General features: G+C 42.1%; 1 protein-coding gene across 7 annotated transcripts in view; it reads right to left on the bottom strand.

Moving 5' to 3' along the window:
* Positions 1–1,947: 1,947 nt before the first annotated feature.
* The window catches only part of KLF12 (KLF transcription factor 12), a 427,134-nt gene continuing 409,292 nt past the window's right edge, over positions 1,948–19,789 (bottom strand). For all 7 annotated transcript variants that reach the window (XM_058670657.1, XM_058670654.1, XM_058670652.1 and 4 more), the window contains 2 exons: positions 18,852–19,009; positions 1,948–2,418 (listed from right to left, as the gene is read on the bottom strand). In XM_058670657.1, coding sequence (XP_058526640.1) covers positions 2,237–2,418; positions 18,852–19,009 — 340 coding nt within the window. In that variant the 3' untranslated portion in view covers positions 1,948–2,236. The remainder of the gene's footprint in view (positions 2,419–18,851; positions 19,010–19,789) is intronic.

Genomic DNA, 19,789 nt, shown 5'->3' with positions numbered 1-19,789 from the left:
ACACAGAGTACAGATTAAAAAAAAAAAAACCTTTCTAGTTGCTAAAAACCCCCAATGGTCAGCAGATAGTAGATTGGGTGGATGAAAGCTGTTTATCAACAGAAATGCAGCCCTTATTGGAGGAAAATTGCCTGATGAGTTTTTCAGACCTGGAAGAAAATACAGAGCACATATTGTTGAAATCAGAATTTGACCTGAAAACCATTATATGGTTGCTTGATTGTTTTTAAAAGTTTCTTTTCATCACCCTCGTTTCGACATTCAGAGTTCTTCCTTCATCAGAATAAGATCATCTGAATGAAAAATGCTGCTAAAAAAGGATGATTCTGTAACAGATTATTTCAGAATGCTGAGACATTTGAAACTGTCATAGTGTGAGGTTAATTTGTGTCATCTCCCAAATCAAATGTTTGTAATTAAAATCTATTGCAAAGATCTTTGCTGGAGACCTCGTATATTTAAGCTATAAAAACCTCTAACAACAATACAACAACACAACAACAATGAAGCTCACCAAGCCCTAAGCTGGCAAAAAAAAATAGCTTTTAGTGGGGGGAGAACTATGATAATGTTTCAGAAAGAATGCTTGTTGGTGATGTATTGCTTTGTTTAACTAGAAGATGCTTGGGTGGCTGCAAAAAGGCTCATAAACCTGGGGAACTCATGGGACCAGTTTCTTCACATCCCCAGCACAAGGGAGCGTGGCTGCATTCCCTCTGCAGATGCTAACTAGGGAGCAATGGGACCCAGTACAACTGAGCAAATGGAAACTGCAGAAAAACCAGGCTAGAGTCCTTCATCCTTGGCTCTCTGAGAATGACAACTAGCACCACGGCATGCTGTCCGGGCGGACAGTCTGTTGCAACGGACCATGTTCCAAAGAGAAGTGACCCATGAACCCCAGAGCTAACGCTTGGCTATGCTCCCCCACCCTCGTCACCTGCCTTTCTAATCACCAAGTAACTGTTTCCAAACCAGCCGACAGGAGCATAACTCTTCCATTGTGGTCCTCTAGCCCAAGCAGAACAACAAGCAGCAGAAAGACTACCTCGGGCAGTGAATGTGAGCAAGACATCTACACTGCTGGGTGCTTTTCACGATCCCTCTGGTAAGGATGGACACTGGTAACGTGAGTCCTCAGTGAAGTTATTGTAGGAAAAGTCCTTTTATGTGTTATTGCTTTTTCTCTTCAAGAGGTGCATTATTTCCACCTGGGCTTTGAGTTTTCATGGTTGCTGACTTGGCCTGGGCAGTCCCACCTCTTACCTTGGTGCCAGTGTGTCTAAGGAACGGTCCCCTCCCCCCCGACTCCTTGAAACCAAATAGCAGGGGCAGGAAGAGGTGATGCCGAGGGTGAGACAACACTGTGATTTGAAGTGGGGCAAAAGTTTTTTTTTTTTTTTTTAAAGACAGGCTCTTCCTATTCAACTACAGGACACCTCTGTGCAAGTCCACGCTGGGGCAGGACACCTGGTACTAGACTGGAACCAAAATGTCACTGCCCCTCTGCTTGAACAGATGGACAAAACGGAATCAAAAACAAAACAAAAGCGATCAACGACAAACACATGACACGGTCAATGTTGGTTTTCTTCAGGGCATGGCCATCGGGATGAGCTGCTGGTGATGGGTCACTGTCGCCAACACCTCCCTCCAGGGTCCCCTGCACTGCCAGGAAATGCAACCTCTCCATCAGTGTCTTCGTTTCTACCTCCATGCTACTGGCAGGTATCAGACTGGATGTGTGTTTTAGCTCACCGAGACAGCTTCTGAAACCTTCTGTGGGGAGTGGGGGGGGGGTGGGGGCGCCCTAAGGGTGGGACCAAGGGAGGATCACCCACTTTGCAAAGGTCTCGCTCTAGTTGTCAATTTGGGGGCAGATGACCTTTCAGGTATCAATCACAAAAAACGTCTGACAGCTCAGAACATGTACAAGCTACAAACATCTTTAAATGGCAGAGCACACGGCACAGAGAACAATGGGTCTCTTCAGTATCTGGGTCACTGGGCTCCCAGGCCAGCGTGAAGAGGAGCCGTGTGCAGTCAGGATGGGGGTGACCTTCTGGGCAAACACAGAAGGCCCCCTGCTTCTCCTCCCCCCAGCTCTGGCTTCAGACATCGTGGGATGGAGATGCCCTTGGCGTGGTAACACTGTGAAGGGGATTCAGCCCTGCTGAATGGGGGTGCTGCCAACAGACCCAGCTCTTACGCTCAGCTGGACCGGCTGCGACAGTTCTCACACCAGCATGTGCCTCCGGCGGTGCAGTGCCAAGTGATCCGACCGCGAGAAGCTGCGATCGCAGTCCGCGCACTTGAACGGCTTCACTCCCGTGTGCTTGCGGTAATGCCTTGTCAGTTCGTCGGAACGAGCAAACTTCCAGGTGCAGCCTTCCCAGGTACACTTGTAGGGCTTCTCACCTGCAAGAAATCAAGGCACACAAGCTTGGGTGCTGCGTCGCTATCAGGTTCACAACCCAGCCAGTACTCTATCTAGGTGGGAAACTGCTGTTCTCAGGGCAACTTCCGCTTGGGATGTCTTAGGAAAATTTATCATTTCATTGGCACATTTGGGGTCCGGTTGGAGAGGGTTTTTTTGATCTCATCTTTCCTGCTGGGACAATCTTGCAAGTCAGTTAACTCATTTACCAGCAGGCCACTGTGTGGCCAAAACATCAAAGTCATTGATTGCCGCTGGGCCGGAGAAGGGAGTGTTAGCATCAGTCACAGAGAATATATATACAAATTCATTACAGGTTAAGTACCTCACTGGTCCCAGAAATCAAGCACATAGTACTCATTTAAAAAATCTACTTTTACTTGTCCATTGGGGAAGAATCAGATTACTTAAGAATGTAAAGTTTAAAGCCATTTTCCATGGTCTTAAGAATTACAATGAGTCCCAAAGAATCAAGTCAGTCCCAGCTCTTAAAGTCATGGTAAAAATCAGTCTGAAGAAGCATGTAATTTGACCAGGCCCCTCAGTCAACTTGTTGTAAAGACAGTAAACTATGCAAAGGCTGTGCTGAGGCAAGATATCCTCTCTATTGTCCAAGGGCACTCCCAGGGAGAGGGGCACAATAGCTGCTGACCCAGGTGCCCCGTTTCCTTGGCTCTCATTCAGAATGGAAGCCCTGTCCCCGCGCAACCCCACAAAAACTGGGCTTTCCTCCACCCCTTCCACCCGAGAGTCTATAATGGATTTCTTGACCACGTGTGGCTTCTGGCGGACAAAAGTCTGTGACAGGAAGAGAGCTCCTCTGGTTGTCCTGTGCAGTGCGCTGTGAAGTGTGTATCCGGCACTGCACCTTTCAGAGCACAAACTGAGCGTCCATGCAGTGAAATGACTATCCAAGGCCAGGAAATACAAGCCCGTGGCTCAGAATCCAGGGCTCCTTAGTATGCTATGTTTGGATTCATAATTCTTACTTCATTTAAACTTTGTCATGTCTCCAGAGTTAGGGGCACTTTATTAAGTACTTCCAAGCAAATACCTGAATGAATAGAATCAATCTCTCTCTCACACACACACACACACATTACCTAAACCCTAGACATGAGATGTACAGGGGAATATCTAGAAAGAAAAACTAGACCAAACTGTCTAGACCAAACTAGACCAAACCATTCAACTGGTAAATCAGTGTGGTCTAGGTGATCCTGGTAGGATCAAGCAGCCCTTTCAGAACGGAGCGAATGGTTCAGGCTTGTCAAACTGTGAAATGGTAATGCCTTCAGGGAGCTCCAGGCCACCCTGAAACTTTCAAGTGTGGCCTGTTGGTTGCGTTGAGCCAAATAGAAGTTCTGCTTCATTTTGATTGTCTGAAGGAGACAAAATCTGTATTTGCCTATTTTTACTAAAAAAAAAAAAAAAAAAGAAAAGAAAGAAAACAACAAAATCTTCACCTAAAAAGACTGGGAATGTATCATATGGTATATGAAGGGCAATTATTACCATGTTTTTACATGTTACTTATAATCTCTGTGATATTTGTATCATGTAAATGGGTCCTAGTAAATGAAGCTAAACAAGTTATCTCAAAAAAAAAAATAAACAAAAAAACAGAAAAGGACTTATCTGTGGCACACTGTGCTGCCTGTCACACAGGGACATCTCCTAGCTGCATCCTGGGTAATTTACTATAAGACCAACTACTGGCAGTATAAGACCTAAGGAGGGGAGAACAAAGGCTGTTTTTAAAGATTGGGGAAACCATTGGTTAGTCATGAGCTAGGAGAATGTGTGTTTCTCTCTTGGTAGGGATGTGGCAGATAGGACTGAAGAAGCTGTTAGACTGTCCTTTGCCATTCCAGGGACCGGAAGAAGGGGCTCTGTACTCCATCACGAGGATAGAGATGAGGGTCAGCAGGCACCAAGAGAGCAAGCAAGCACTTCTAGGTTCATCCCCAGAAGGGTATGAGAGGCTGGCAAGATCCACAGAGACAGTTCATTATTCTAGGGGTTCTCTAGCTTTCCTTGGCTGCCTGATTTAGGCAACTGAAATTCTTTCATCTTCCTCAAAACATTACCAGCCATACTTTCATTCTACCTGTTTCATAACAGTAGCTCTTTGCAATTGAAAATATATATACATATGCAGTAGGGAGTGGTAATCTGTACTCTCAGGTCATGCTTTTCTTTAAAATGTTTTCTGTATTTCTTTGAAAGACAGAGGTAGAAAGACAGCAAACTCTTCATCTGTCAATTGAATCTAAGTGCCTGAGCAACGGCTGGACCACAGCAAGGGCGAGAGCCGGAAGCTGGGAACACTACCCAGTCTCTCACACGTGTGGCAAAGATCCAGCTACTCGAGCCAGCACGACTGCCTGCCAGGATACATGTTGCCAAGCAGCTGGAGAAAGGAGCTGGAGTTGGGCACCATACTCAGTGACTTTGATGGCAGACATTAGCCACTAGGCTTCCCCCCACCCCCATTTTCCATTTTTAAAGGTTCACAACAGAAGAAATATTTTAAGTGCACGAAATGATATGAAATGAATATTTTAGTGCCCATGAGTAAATTTCTACTGGAATGCAGTCCCACTGGTTTACACTGCTTTGACTGTTTTTCAAGTCACAGCAAGGGGTGAGTGCTTATTACAGGGAATGGTTTTCAATGCCTAAGATATGCACTATCTGGCCCTCGAGAAGTTTGCTGAGCCCCAATACAAGGGATGGGCACCCCTGTTTCTTGTAGGTCTCCTGAAGGCTAATTGCTCAGATTGGGATGTATATCACAGACTGCTAGTCTGGGAAAGGTGAATGAGGGGATATTTGGGGGATGGCAGAATCATTCACTCTCAAATTAAGATCCTTGTTTTTAATTCTACGAGTCTTCTCAACATTATACATGTATGGTATTTTCAAGGTCAAATAATGTAAGTTGAGAATTTTATTAGATGTTGAATCTAATATATCTTTAAGATCTTTTTTGCATTAAAAATGGAAAAAATGCAGAACAGTGTTTAATGTACTAATTAAGATACTGCTTTGGATGCCTGCATCCCATTAATAGCACCTGGGTTTGAGACTCGGTTCTACATCAGATATAGCTTCTTGATAACACATAACCCAGGGGGTAGCAGATGATGGTTCAAATTCTGGGGTTTCTGTTACCCATGTGGGAGACTTGGATTGAACTGCAGGCCACTGGCTTTAGCCTGGCCCATCCCTGCAATTGCAGGCATTTGGGTAGTGAGTGACCCAGCAGATGAAAGACCTCATCTGTCTTTATCTTTAAAAAACAAAAACAAAAATCTTTATTTTACAGTACATTAGGACCAGAGTCGTGTCTGGGATAGAAATGCTTCTCCACAGTGTACCTGGTAACCAAATACAAAATTCTATGCAAGGATGGCATTGCATTCCAAGTCCTTTAAATACGGTTGCATTACAAGGGTTAGCCCATTGTGCCTGATGAGAAGTTACTAGTCTATGGGTTGGGCAGGGGCATACAACCTGACAGGGAGCAATAAGCAGGAGGTTCAATGCTTGGTATCATTTGTAAGAGGGATATTTTAGAGGAAGGTGAAGGTGGGGAGAGCACCTGCTGACAGCAATGATTAATGAATCCACAAAAGTGGAGTATGGAAAGAGTGCAGATTTTGAAAATTAGTCTGTGAGGTGTGATCATGTGTAGTCAGCAATCATGAAAGGCGGGGACAGGCCTAATAAAAGCAGATACTTTGCAACTTCATGAGTAGAACTAACTAACCTGGGTGATAAGCTTATCAGTTAGGGGGACCAAGCAAGTAATGAAGGTCTGTAACAAAGGATGTGTTGGGAGGCCGAAGGGGATGGCTGAAGCAGGTGACTTCCGGCCAGCTCCATGGCAGACCTGGCTGCATTTCTGGACCCTAATATTTGAGGAGTGGGTCAGTGGATGAGAGCACTCTATCACACTGCCTTTCTCCCCCTTGTAAATGAATGAATGAGTCAAATGCTTGGTTTCTGAAAAAAACAAAAATGCTATGGGTAATATTCCTAATATACTTATACTTATGAGTGTCACTGGAGTTTGAAAATTCTTTATCCCCAAAACAAAAACAAAAACATATTGGGGCAGTCACGGGAGAGTAGGTTGTGTTTCAACTTGGGAGGCCCACAGCCCATTTTAAGAGTCCCAGTGTATGCCCTGGCTCCTCCAGCTTCCTGCTAATTCTGTGAAGTGGTAGGTGACAGTTCAAGCACTGGAAACCTTCTACACATAACTGAGACCTGGTTGGCATTTCAGGCTCCAGGCTTTGGCCTGGCTCAAGTCCTGGCAATTGCGGGCATTTGGGGGGTAGACCAGATGATGAAAGATCTCTCTTTATCATTCTTTCAGATTGCCTTTCAAGTAAATGAAAAAAGAAAATAAAAAAGGGACTCTGTGCCTTTCTAATATCTTCACATTTGCCTGCAGATTTAGAGACTGCACAATCAAGGAAGAAAGACGGAAAACGGCTGCTGTGGCCAGGCAGGGAGCTGCCTTCTGCTCCTCATCCAAAACAGACCTAGGCTTAATTATATCTGCCCAACATTTAGCATTTCATTAAAAAAAATCAATAAGTGACTTTTTTTTTGGACTAATCAAGTTTTAGAAATGGTTGCAAAAGCCTTTAGAAGCTACGCATTGTGTTTAACTGCATGCTGCATCTTTTGCTTCAAAGCAATCGAAAGAGTACAATCTTTTAAACACATTAAGATAACAGAAACTACATGATGTGAGTAAAAAACGAATTAAAATGCTAAATGTTTCGAACAGAGACAATAGTGAGTGTGAACTAGCCCTGAAGGGCTATAATAAAGAACGGAATCTTTTGTCTAGCTTGTCTTCCCTTGAAAACTGAGCTAGAAAATACAAAGTTCAACTTAATTGTTTCAAAGTCAGTGTCATGGTCAGAGCGGGGCGGGGGGGGGGGGGTGAATCTGCTGGACCGGAGGCCCTTTGGACAAGAGGAGGACTCGGGATATGTCCCAGGCCACACTACTCCCACACATAGTGGCTTTAATTTCTTCAGAAAATAGTGAGTTTTCCCAAAATTCATTTGAACCAAAATTCTGCAAGTATGTTATTCAAAAGTGTTGTCTCTGGAAAAAAAAGCTAAATTTAGCACGCCTACCTCCTTTGCTGCTTTGTCTAAACCACAAGCACACATTCTTCTTAGCAGAATATTTCAAAATAACCTGAAGTTTTAAATCTACCAAATGATCTTTGATTCTGGTTGCTTGTATTAGTTCTACAAAACTGTGAAATTATAGGAAAAAATGTGTGTGGGGATTTCCACAAACTTACGGAAAATCGCTAAGTTTATTTGATGCAAAAATTGAAATCAAGAGGTTTTTTCATAAAACACATTTTCTACATATTTTTGAAGACTCCTTATTTCTTTAATAAGTCTTATTATGTGATTTTTGAAAAATTGGAGTATTAAGTCACTGATATATTTAAAAAGTCAAAGGACTCTAGCTGGTTGATTAATAACTGGATAGTTGGTAACATGTCACTCTTTGGAGTACAGTTTATTAACTTCTAGGTTTTAATTCTCAAGTGCTAGTCTCCATGTACCATGAGAAATTCTCATGCCATTTATTCCTTTTGCATTTTTTAAAAGATTTTGATTATTTTCATATAATCTGTCCTCCATTTGTATAAGAAATATAGCTATGAAAATATCTGAAAAAGGAACATACTAACCCAAACTAGTAGCAAGAACCTCTTTTTTTCTAAGCGAATTAATTAAAGAAGAATATGTTGAAGAAAGAAGTTATTTTCTTGCCATGTTTGGAGGTCACAGCAAATACACCTTTCTATACATACGTAGCCATTTTAGGTAAGTACGTGACGACAAGCATGTGCGTGCACGCAAAAGTCCTTGGGTACACTGCACATGCGCGTGTGTGCACTCATAGGTACTATTTAAACGGGGTAAGTGTCCTGGAACATTTACTAATTAAATGTGCTGGGAAAATAAAAATTACATCAGAGTTTTGGGTTTTTTTTTTCCCTCTTCTTAACACAGTCATCAAAGTGATTTATTATAAGAAAGCCTCTGTCTTTCAATTTTAGTTGAAGAAAAGGATTAAGAGTCAGTAAATGCATTTCCATGACATTTACCCAGCAGACAGCATAATAAAGCCCAAAGAAAACACCAGCTATTGAATGGATTCCCCAAATCCACCAAACAAAAATAACTTTTGCAGGTCCCTCCCATTTGACCATCTGAAATGTTGAAAGGTGAACGTGTACTGGGACAAAAGACAGGTGCCTTTTCTTATTAAAATGACGTGTGAACAGCAGGATTTGGAGGAATGTGCAGTTCGAAAAAGCCTGCATTTAACAAAACATCCCTGTTCTCATCAGCCTCTATTATTTTCTCAAGTAACTGAAAGGAACACCTTTTGCAACAGGAAGCACAGGTTCAGAAGTACATTTCTGAAGTATGTCCCTGTTTAACTTTGATAAAGTTACAGGGCCCCAGACACTGACAAATGTGCTTCATTACATTCAAGGCTCAAGGTATTTGCTGTGACAATCTGCTTCACTTGAGGAATGGAATTTGCATATGAGGGGAGGACAAAAAAAAAAAAAAAACAATCAAGATTCCTATCTTGTCTGCTGGTTTCTGTTACATTAGTTCATAAGAGTTCACAGAATCTTAGATTTGGAAGGAAATCAGGTACTTTCAGGAGGAACAAATAGAAACTTGGAGCCAGAAAGAGCCAGAGACCTCAACAACAAGAACCCTAGATTCGCCCAGGGACAGGCCAGTCCGCCGTCGCCTCCTGCTCCCAGGTGAAGGTAGTATACATTTCCACAGGCTTTTAAAGCAGTCAAATACAGGAGCACATGCAAGCTCAGGCACTGATCTGCAGCTGAAACAAAAGCTGGTGAGCTGGTCTTCTCCATCCGTAAAACGGGAAAACCACCTCTTCCCACAGCACCATTGTGTAGCTTAAAAGGTACACAGGTGCCTAAATCTTAGCCTTGCATGCGCTAGGATTCCATATGGGCACCAGTTCATGTTCTGGTTGCTCCACTTCCCACCCAGCTCCCTGCTTGTGGCCTGGGAAAGCAGTCGAGGACGGCCCAATGCATTGGGACCCTGCACCCATGTGGGAGACCTGGAAGAGGTTCCTGGTTCCCGGCTTCGGATCGGCGCAGCACCGGCCGTTGCGGTCACCTGGGGAGTGAATCATCAGACAGAAGATCTTCCTCTCTGTCTCTCTTCCTGTCTGTATATCTGACTTTGTATTAAAAAAATAAATAAATCATTAAAAAAATCAAAAGATTTTGCTGGATATCGTTAAGGAATGCATTCAGGCTTTGGATCAATAAGTCAATCTGGATCCTATTTTTTTTTTTTAATATTTGAAGTATAAAAAAAATACTATTCTGGGCCAAGCAGCCCAAACTATTCGATGATGCATTTGATTCTTTTGGTCCAATAAGTAACCAATGTATCAGTCTCTATCCCATTGGTTTGTCTAAGTTAACAGACTTAAATTTCCTATTATGTATAACCAGGATCAAGTGAGTCGCCCTTCTTCCTCAGGCAACTTTATAATGGGGATCTTTGATAATACTTGAATTTGATCAACATCCAACAGCTTCCATTCTACCAGTGTTTGCTCTAAGAGCTCTGTGGATGTTAACTCCTTCACTTCTGACAAGCTCCAAAGGAAGCGGCTGCAATAACAACCCACTTCACCCACTTAGTATATGCCTTCGCCACTGTTCAGACTTCCAACATTTTAAATAACTGCTTTAAAAAGCCAGTTTCAAAATCTCTTTCCCATCCTCTTGTCCACTCAGGCACTACGCCCTATGCTTTCTTTTTCTAACTTTTTTTTCTTTCTTTCCTTTCCTTTTTTTTTTTTTAGGACTTACTTATTTTTATCGGAAAGGCAGAACATTCACAGAGAGAAGGAGAGACAGAGACGAAGATCTTCTGCCTGATGGTTCACTCTCCAAGTGGCTGCAATGGCCAGAACTGAGCTGATCCAAAGCCAGGAGACAGGAACTTTTACTCTGGGTCTCCCATGCGGGTACAGGCTCCCAAGGCTTTGGATCATCCTCTACTGCTGTCCCAGGCCACAAGCAGGGAGCTGGATGCGAGGTGAAGCAGCTGGGAGACACAAACTGCTACCCATATGGGATCCCAGCACACCCACGGCGAGGATTTAGTCACCAGGCCACTGTGCCGGGCCGGGCCTATGGTTTCTACTGTGCCAATGTTTCTCTTCAGTTGTCAAACTGCTGTCACGGGGAGACACACTGGAGTGCTCTAGGACATGGGGTTGCGCTTGGAAAATGAGGTGGTCTAACAGCTTAGCTGACAAGATGGTACTGAGCCAGTGAGGAAGGAAGAAGAGAGACAGCACAGAGGTCACTTCAGCCTGGGGGAAGCATGCAGGAAGCACCCCTTCCCAGATGGAGAGGCACTCCTCTGTATGGCTGAGCAGTCGGGGCATCTGGGATTAGCTGAAACTTAACAGGTGAACAAGACACAGAAGACAGGCTCCTGTATTTCCGGCTTAGCAAGGCATCCCCAGAGTCCTAGCAGGCAAGAGTACACAGAAAGCGCTACGTTGCCCCTGACAACTGCGTGTGTCCTTATGCTTTTGAGTCTCACCTAGCGCTTGTGGCGAAGTTACTCAAGAAAGGGATTATCTCGCTCCCTGTTTTGTTCTTTTCTTAAATGCCAAGAAATGTTTGTCTTGTTAAATTTGCGTATGATTGGGCTGTTTCAAAAGACCACTACGCTATCATTTTATTGTAATGAACATAAAAAGGGCACACTGAATAGTACTTTTATCTCAAACTCTCTGAATTAGCAGTCTGAAATAAAGACATTATACAACTAGAACTTACTGTGATGAATGCATGCTAAATTATCCAGGCTTTTTAATTTGAACCTACTGAATACAATAATAACATATCCATAGCTATCCACACATATACAATTTCTATTCAGTGATTAATTATTGAGTTCCTGTGTTGTATTAGTCACTGAATTCATTTCAGAAGTAAAGCCGATATCCTCCAGGGTAATCATGCAATAGCTTAATACATTTATGTTATTAACATTCAAATTCAACAGGAAAACTTCAGATTCCTACAAGTTAAGTAGTTCTCTAAGGGCACCAACCATCTAGTGACCAGCAACAAGACTCAAACTCTGGTGTCCTGGTTTCAACTTTAGTAAGATTTCCATTGTGTTTTCCGAATTCTCAGCAGTCTCTCACTGCTTTGGTCTGAATGTGGATTGTCACCTCTGAAACTCATGGTCCCACTAAGAAAGGAGTGGGACCAGCTAGAAGCTTAAGAGGTGATGAGGGATTTGCCTTCATAAAAAAGATTAATCTATTCATGCAATTAATGGATTGATGAGTAAATGAGTTCTCTTTAGAGTGGGCTTATTACAAAATTTACTCTGGCCAGGTATTTCGAGCACTCACTGTCCCTCACCATGTGGTCTGGGGGCCCTTCTAGGAAAAGGCCCATCGCTGGAGTTGCCTCTTGAACTTGGATTGGAACCATGACCTAAACATAAACCTCTTTCCCAGCTACAACTGTTACAGCAGAAAATGGAATCAGACATCCAAAAATTCATATTTATGGGCTGTCTGGTAAGGACTTACAAACAACTTCCTGTGAAGAATTGTTACCTGAAAAATGCCAGCCTGCTCTTAAATGACTTGTTATTTTTTTTTTAATATTTATTTATTTTTTGTATTGGAAAGGAGGATGTACAGAGAGGAGGAGAGACAGAGAGGAAGATCTTCCATCCGATGAATCACTCCCCAAGTGAGCGCAATGGCCGGAGCTAAGCCAATTCAAAGCCAGGAGCCCAGAGCCTTTCCTGGTTTCCCACAGGGGTGCAGGGTCCCAAAGCTTTGGGCCATCTTCCACTGCTTTCCCAGGCCACAAGCAGGGAGCTGGATGGGAAGCAGGGCCGCCAGGATTAGAACCGACGACCATATGGGATCCTGGTGCATTCGAGGCAAGGACTTTAATCACTACGCTATCACACTGGGCCCGACTTACTATTTTTGCATTAGCAAAGCCTGCTTTTATCCAACAAGAAATGCAGACAGGAGTCCTGAAATAGAACTTTATGTGTACTAAGTTATTTGACTACTGAGGATCAAGGTGAAGACATGAACTGAAACACAATGACTGTCTGAAAGTAAGATGTAGTGACACCATGCACCTGCTAATATAAGGTCACCAGGAGGCACAGCTGTGTTCTTTGTAGGATTACCTTCAGACTATTTTAGAATTTTGTCCAGTAAAAGATATCAAATCAGAAACAAAAACGACAGGAATAGCAGCAACACAAAAAGTAGGACAAGAAAGAGTGAGAAGGTCTGGAATCTTCAGGCTTCTGAGATCAACCTGAGTGTCTGTATCATATGTTTTTATGTGTTTCAAATAGATACCCAAGTAAACTGTAACATAATCAATATATTAATGATAGCACTTTTAAGTGCATCAAGTTATTAAATGATACTTATTTCCCTTTATTGTTAAAGGGAGAGAATACATGTTTTGAAAATTATTAGAATTAATATTCTTGTCTATGTTAGTAAAATTACTAATTCAGAAGTGAATTACTTCTGATGAAGCCAGATTTACAGAACTCTGTGATTGGTGATGTTTAAGGTGCAATATTTCCATATGAATTAAAATGAGAATTACACAAGATTGACTACCAAATACAAATTTAGTAGAAGGCAAGATATCAATTTAAAATATAAATGTTTCCAAGATCATTTTAAAACAGTATTTATGTTTGTAATTACTTTCAAAAAATCTGATTCTAAATATAATGGGATGTTCTGTGGAATACTGATAATCATGATCAGTTTTAACGTCACAGCATTCACAGCAAAGGAAAGTTCTAGCTTCCTCTTTCAGAACTTGGTTTAGCCAGAACCAACATCTGAGTCTCTTGCACCATCTAGTGGCTGTAAGAATCACTGATGCCTGAGGGTTATTTGCCTGAGAAATAGCTATAGCATTTTTGGAAAAAGGTGAGAATCAAGAAAAAAAAAAAAAAAACAACAAAAAAAAACCAGCAAGACTAAATTAATAAAATTATTTCCTTCAAAAATCAACATTTAAAAAATTTAGTAAACACAATTATTAAAATGAGGAACACCTGTAGTGCCAAATAAGCCAGATTTAAAGGAGCCCATTAATTCAAATAGACTGCATATTCATTTAAATACACTACAGCATGCTTTATGTAAAGGGGACACACTAGTAAATTAGGTTGGTGAAGACGAATAATGAATCAACTGACAATCACCTGCAAATGATTGCTAAAATACACATTTTCTTTATTTTTACATGCCTGCAATGATTTAGTGCAGGTAAAGGCATTTAAAAATCCTTGGGTACATCATGTTATTGTGTAAATTTCATATACTTAGCTGTCATTAAATTCATTTAATTGTGTTTCAACTGGAAACCTCCGTCCTCAACATTCCTTTTACTCTAATTTCCCTACAGATAGCGAGAACACATTTGCTTGTCATAGTCCAGAAAACACAATTTAATGCCTGAATCCTCAAAGACGGTCAGGTTCTGACGAGGTACAGAGAGACCAAATGCTAAGGGCAAACCTGATATGACTTTCTCAAAGAAAGTTCCCCACCCCTTGCGTGTGTGGTTCTCATAAGTCAGCTGCTATAATCCTCAACTTCACATTATTACTGATCATGCAGAGGTAACTTGCTCAATGCGCCTCAAGCAAAGGTAAGGCTAAGAAGGTATTTACTGAAAGCTTATAATCCAACCTGAATTCTTATATAACTGGTGTTGATTTCAATTGGAGCACTAATTTATGAAGCCTTGCATATGATTATAAATCAGAAGCCAGCATGGGTTCTCACTGAGCCAGTTGCAGCAAAAGAATTAAATTCCATTGTTTTTTTCCAAATGTTCTTTGGTAGACTGGGAGACTTTGTCTGCAGAGATTAATTATCTCTGAGTAGACGAGACATACTCTGGCTGCACAAGTAAAATTTGATGCAGCTATGAGATACAGAAATACTGGCTTGAGTAGGACAACTAGGTGGCGTACTAGTTGTTAGTCAAAGCATTAAGACTCACCTGGCTAGAGGTCTGTATACTCACACCTTAGGGCTTTTTTTTTTTTTTTATTGAATCTGTTCTACCCAAATATTCATCAGTGATCTGGCAAAGATGAAGAAGCTGAAGAACAGAGCCAAAATACCAAAAGCAAGGTAGACAGGGAGAGGACTCAAATATGTATTTTAAAGATTTATTTATTTTTAATTGAAAGATATTTTATAGAGAGAAGGAGAGACAGAGAGAGAGGGAGAATCTTCCATTAGCTGTTTCACTCCCCAAATGATTGCAACACCTAGAGATGAGCCAGTTGGAGACCAGAAGCATCTTCTGGGTCTCTCACGTGGATGCAGAGGCCCAAGGACTTGAGGCACGCTCCGCTTCTTTTCCAGGCCATAAGCAGGCAGGTGGATCAGAAGTGAAGCCGCTGGGGTGTGAACAGCATGGCAGCACTGCAGCAGAGCATCAGTCTGATATACTGCCAAGCTGGCCCCAAGACTCAAATAATACAAACTTCAAAAAACTGGATCCATGGGCAGGTGTTCTTGGGATTACATCCTGCCTCTGCCTCTGACTGAGCTTTGTGCTAAAGTACCGGAGGCAGCAGATGATGGCCCAAGTTCTTGGGTTCCTGCCAGCATCCTGGCTCCTGACTTGGGCTGGGCCCAGTCCCAGCTGTTGTGGGCCCTGCCACTCATGCGCCTGTCATGGAGGGAATTCCAAGCTCCTGGCTTCAGTCTGACCCAGCATCAGTCATTACAGCCATTTGCGGAGCAAGTGGAAGGTCTTGCTCTATTTCTCTCCGTAACTCTTTCAAATAAATAAGCATATAAATTGAAGAAAATCGATTTATGAATCTAAATCCCAGATTTGAATGTTTAGTTTGGTTTAAAGAAATTTCTACAACAAATTTCAGGCGTAGGTACAAAATCACATACCTTATTATGAAAATATCGGGTATCATTTTGTATTGGGAATCAGGAATCATATCAATAAGCTTATGCGCCAAGAGGTACAAAGTAAAATATCTATAAATATATTAATTTAAGATTACTAGATCATCACAGATCTTTTGGACACACACCTCTTCGCAGAATTAATTGCACTTAAAATACTTACTTCATTTTGGGGCACAAAGAAACAGACTGGTACATATTACCCCTGCACATGATTTACTTACTCTGGTCTGTCTTTGATATGTCTATATCAAGGACATATGTCATCTACTTTTCAAATAAAGAAAGAAAGAAAACTTTTCTTTCAAACATACAAGAATGGCCCTAATCAACAAGATGAGTCTAGAGTAACTATTTCTTAGATTTGAAAAGGTCCAACAGCCCTCAGGGTAGGGAATCTGTCTTGTGTCCTTGGCCTGTGCCTAAGCCTTGTCAATGGCGGGGAAGCATACCATCCCCTGGGGGATATCATCATGAAGGGACAGCTCCAACTCCAAACATTGAAAGCTTAGGTTTAAAACAAGTCAGCAGTAGGTACAAGGGATAGACAAGATGTTACAGTCAGAAATTTTTGACTTACTTAGACCAACTCAGTCAGCTTCTAAGAGCTGTAACAGTTATTTTTTGTATATAATATAATAAGTACATTAACAGGATCTCTGCCCTCCTTTGTGGTATAAAATCATTCAGATGCAACCATCATTTGAAGTTGTATTTAGAAAGACATGGCTGAGAGAAGTGGATTGTCTCATGACAGAGGTCAGAGGAACATCAGCGCCAGCAAGAAATGAAGAATGTGGTCACCAGAACCGGTCCATTCAACCAGAAAGCTCGGAGATGCAACCCGCGCCACAAAGACAGGAAGGCAGGAATGTAGGTGCCAACACTGCCAGAGATGATGGCTCTGCTCTCAGATTTCACCCACTCATCTTGCAGAAGCGTATGGTGCCACTCCAAGGGTGTGAAGAGAGAAGGAAAAACTTGTGTTATGGACCCTAACTCAGCCAGGACTCAGAGTTGTTCAAGAACAAAACCCCAGCAGCTGTACCCTGCAGGCTTTTGTGAGGATCAAATAAAACCAAGTGCCCACAAGTGTACAGAAACCTGCACAGCAGTGACTCGCCCTCTGTGAGAGATGACAGCAGGGGGTTCTCCTAATCAGAAAACACAGTGGATGCTAGGATACAGGAAGTCGGTTCTGATGCTCAGATTCTGTGATCGCACTGTATAAGCCGAGCTCATTCATTCTGTTCCGGTGTTGAAGGTTATGCTGTTTGAACCATCACTTATAAACGATGTCTTCTCAGCTCTTCTAAGGTGTGCTAAAATCATCCTTTACTTTCTATTGCTTGGAAAAGTGGAATAGAGATGTCTGTGTGCAAATGAGGGTGATACATATTCCACAAAGTGCAGAGAGAAGAGGAATAACTCAAAATACATGATGATCCTTTGAAATAAAGGTCATTTCTTTCTAAACAGAAATGCCCCATAAGATGTTTATCAGATGGCCTGATCACACTTCCTGCTTTGATTTGTGTTCTCTTCCTACTAATATAATGAGACAAGCTTATTCAATTTACGTCTTTACACTCATTCTTTGCCTTAATCCGAAAGAAACTGATTTAAAAGTAGTGCCTAAAAAAACAGATGAAAATTTTCAGAAGGAAACCACAATTAATAGAGAGGGAAGGGGCCAAAATGGAGTGGAATGGGGATAAGGAATGGACCAGAGGAAAAGTATGTTGAACTGACCATCTTAGAAGTATCAAAGCATATCCTGTTATATGAGCAAACGAACACTCCAGAGTTAATGCTTTTATGACTTCAGGCAAGCTCCTACAGCAGAAATTCAATGTAAAACAACAAAGTCTGGGCTCAAGGTTTAGAGTCTTGCCATTGTAACCCAACTTTGGACATAGTCGCAACCCATAACAGGCTAACAAATGGCAAAAGTGGCAATTTAAATTATTTTGCTAGCTAAGCCAGAAATGGCCTACCTAATGTGGTTCTTGTACTGTGGTTGACATGGGAATCTTAACACAGGAATCTTAACACGAAGGTTGTCAGTTAGAGGCAGATGTTAAAGTCTGACCCCTCTGCTGGACACTGGCTTGGACTGGCTTGCTTCCTGGCAAGCCTCGCCTGAAACATGGGTGAGCTTTCCCTGTTCTGTTTCTGTGAGACTCGCCCACTGAGGTCACCAGCCACTTTGTCTAGAAAAGACAATTTGATGATGGGTCCAACTCCCACATACTGTGTCTGGCCAGTGCCTCCTGCTGTTGGTGCTCAGCAGAACCCAGAAGCCCAGACAAGCGATGCTGGCTGAGAGGCAGCCCAGGCAGATGCTAGGGTAGGGGTGGGGCAGGTGAGTCATCACTTCAGTGACCCCGAGAGTGGGTGGTGGGCAAGTGGGGAGATGACAGCACAGTCAGGGAATTCTTTACTTCCTTCTTAGTAAACTATGACTACTAAAAATCCTCTTCCTACTATGGGAAAAAAGAGAGAGAGAGAAGCAAACAGAAATGTGTGAAAATATTTTCAAATATTTCCTACTAGGCTGTTGATATCAGTTTTATTTTTATTGCTTAGTCTGCGAATTAAGAGGAGAGGCATGAAGAGTGAAAAAAGCCCTAAGGCAGGAACGGGTACAATGCCAGCCTCAAGGGAAAGCTTTAGTTCAGCTTCTTGTTTGATATACCAAGTGGATTTTAAATATTTTTATATTTGAGAAGCAGAGAGAGAGGCAGTTAGGACTCTCAAATCAGGCACTCCAGCATGGGACAAGGAGGGCAACTTAACTGCTGCCTTAACTGCTAGGTTAAATACCTGTCTCCAAAGTAAACATTTTTAAACATGATACACCACGTAGTGATTTAAGGGCAATGGTGATTAGGAAACAAACTACTTCATTCACTCCATGTGAAAAGCCCACACATCACAGAAGAAACACCTGATTCGATCCTAAAATTCATGAAGACTTAAGCCTTTTTTTTTTTAACAGAGAGTGAGAGAGAAAGGGAGAGAGAGAGAATGCATTATATTTAGAAGAAATAAGTGAAATTTGCAATGTATGAAGACACTTCAAAATATTTGTGGAAAAAAGCATTAATAGATGATCCGGTGCAAAAAAATATCTGAAGTCCATTCACAGATCTTTCATGACCCCTGCATTTACGAGGAACTGTTTAAAGACATTCATACGACAGATGAGTACAAACTGCCTTTTATGGCCGATTAATGGCGCTGGATGGAGGCCAGTGGGTGATCCTTTTTGAACATCTACTGACCCTTCTGTGAGCCCTCAGAGCGGTACCTGTGTGTGTCCTCCGATGAGCCTTCAGGTGAGAACTTTTTGTATACACTTTGTTGCATCCCTCAAAATCACATCTGTGGATTCGCCGCTTTCTGGAGTCCGGTGATTCGGATCGTCTCTGGCGCCTTGTGCTCTCAATACTAAACGGTGAGATCGAACTGGAAGAAGAGAGAATGTAAGTGTCTGGTGAGAAGCAGGACACCGTGACAGAAGTTGGGCCCGGAGGCCTGAGCACCCGCCTGGTCTCAGAGTCTCCAGCGCCCAGAGTCAAGGACCACACTGCCTGCCATCACTGTCTTGGATGCATCTATCTTTAAGGCCAAAGGCAGGCAACATGGTTTATTTCTGGTGAAACATTCTCAGGGAGTAAAAGACACGTTTTAAAACCACCACCATTACAATCCCCACCATCAGAAGGGGCAATCAGAGAGGCGCAGACCCAAACCTCAAAGTCTTGAACTTCTGAATATTTTTATAGAGATATTTTTAGGGAGCCCTGCTATTGACTCATGACAAAATGAGTGAGTTTAAAAAGTCACTGCAGGGTTTGAGCTGCATGCCGCAACATACAAAACCGTGTAAAATCACAATGTAGGTTTTGAAACAAGTGAGGTCAGGCTGAAAGAAATGACATCAGTACATCAATAACATGACTCATGACAAGCTATTTCTGTTTGCTAAGGTACACCTGACATTTAACTTTTTGAGCTGGTGATTTTTCATGGTAGGGATAAAGTGTATTGTATTTAAAGATTAGCTGTTCCACTATTATGAAAAAAAAAGGTTTCAGCTATGAAATTTGGCCCTGACTTGCATGTTGTTTCAGTTTAATGCCGTGGTTGAAAAACAGGATTAGGTAGTAATGTCAGGTAACTGATTAATACGTGCTTTTCCAAACTTTAATCTCTTTTGATTGAGACAGAAGTGAAGAGTATGAC

The sequence above is a fragment of the Ochotona princeps genome, chromosome 12, assembly GCF_030435755.1.
Source record: "Ochotona princeps isolate mOchPri1 chromosome 12, mOchPri1.hap1, whole genome shotgun sequence".
In the NCBI taxonomy this organism is placed as follows: Eukaryota; Metazoa; Chordata; class Mammalia; order Lagomorpha; family Ochotonidae; genus Ochotona; species Ochotona princeps.
The sequence above is the reverse complement of the archived record's forward strand: the minus strand, read 5'-3'. Positions and strand labels throughout refer to the sequence as shown.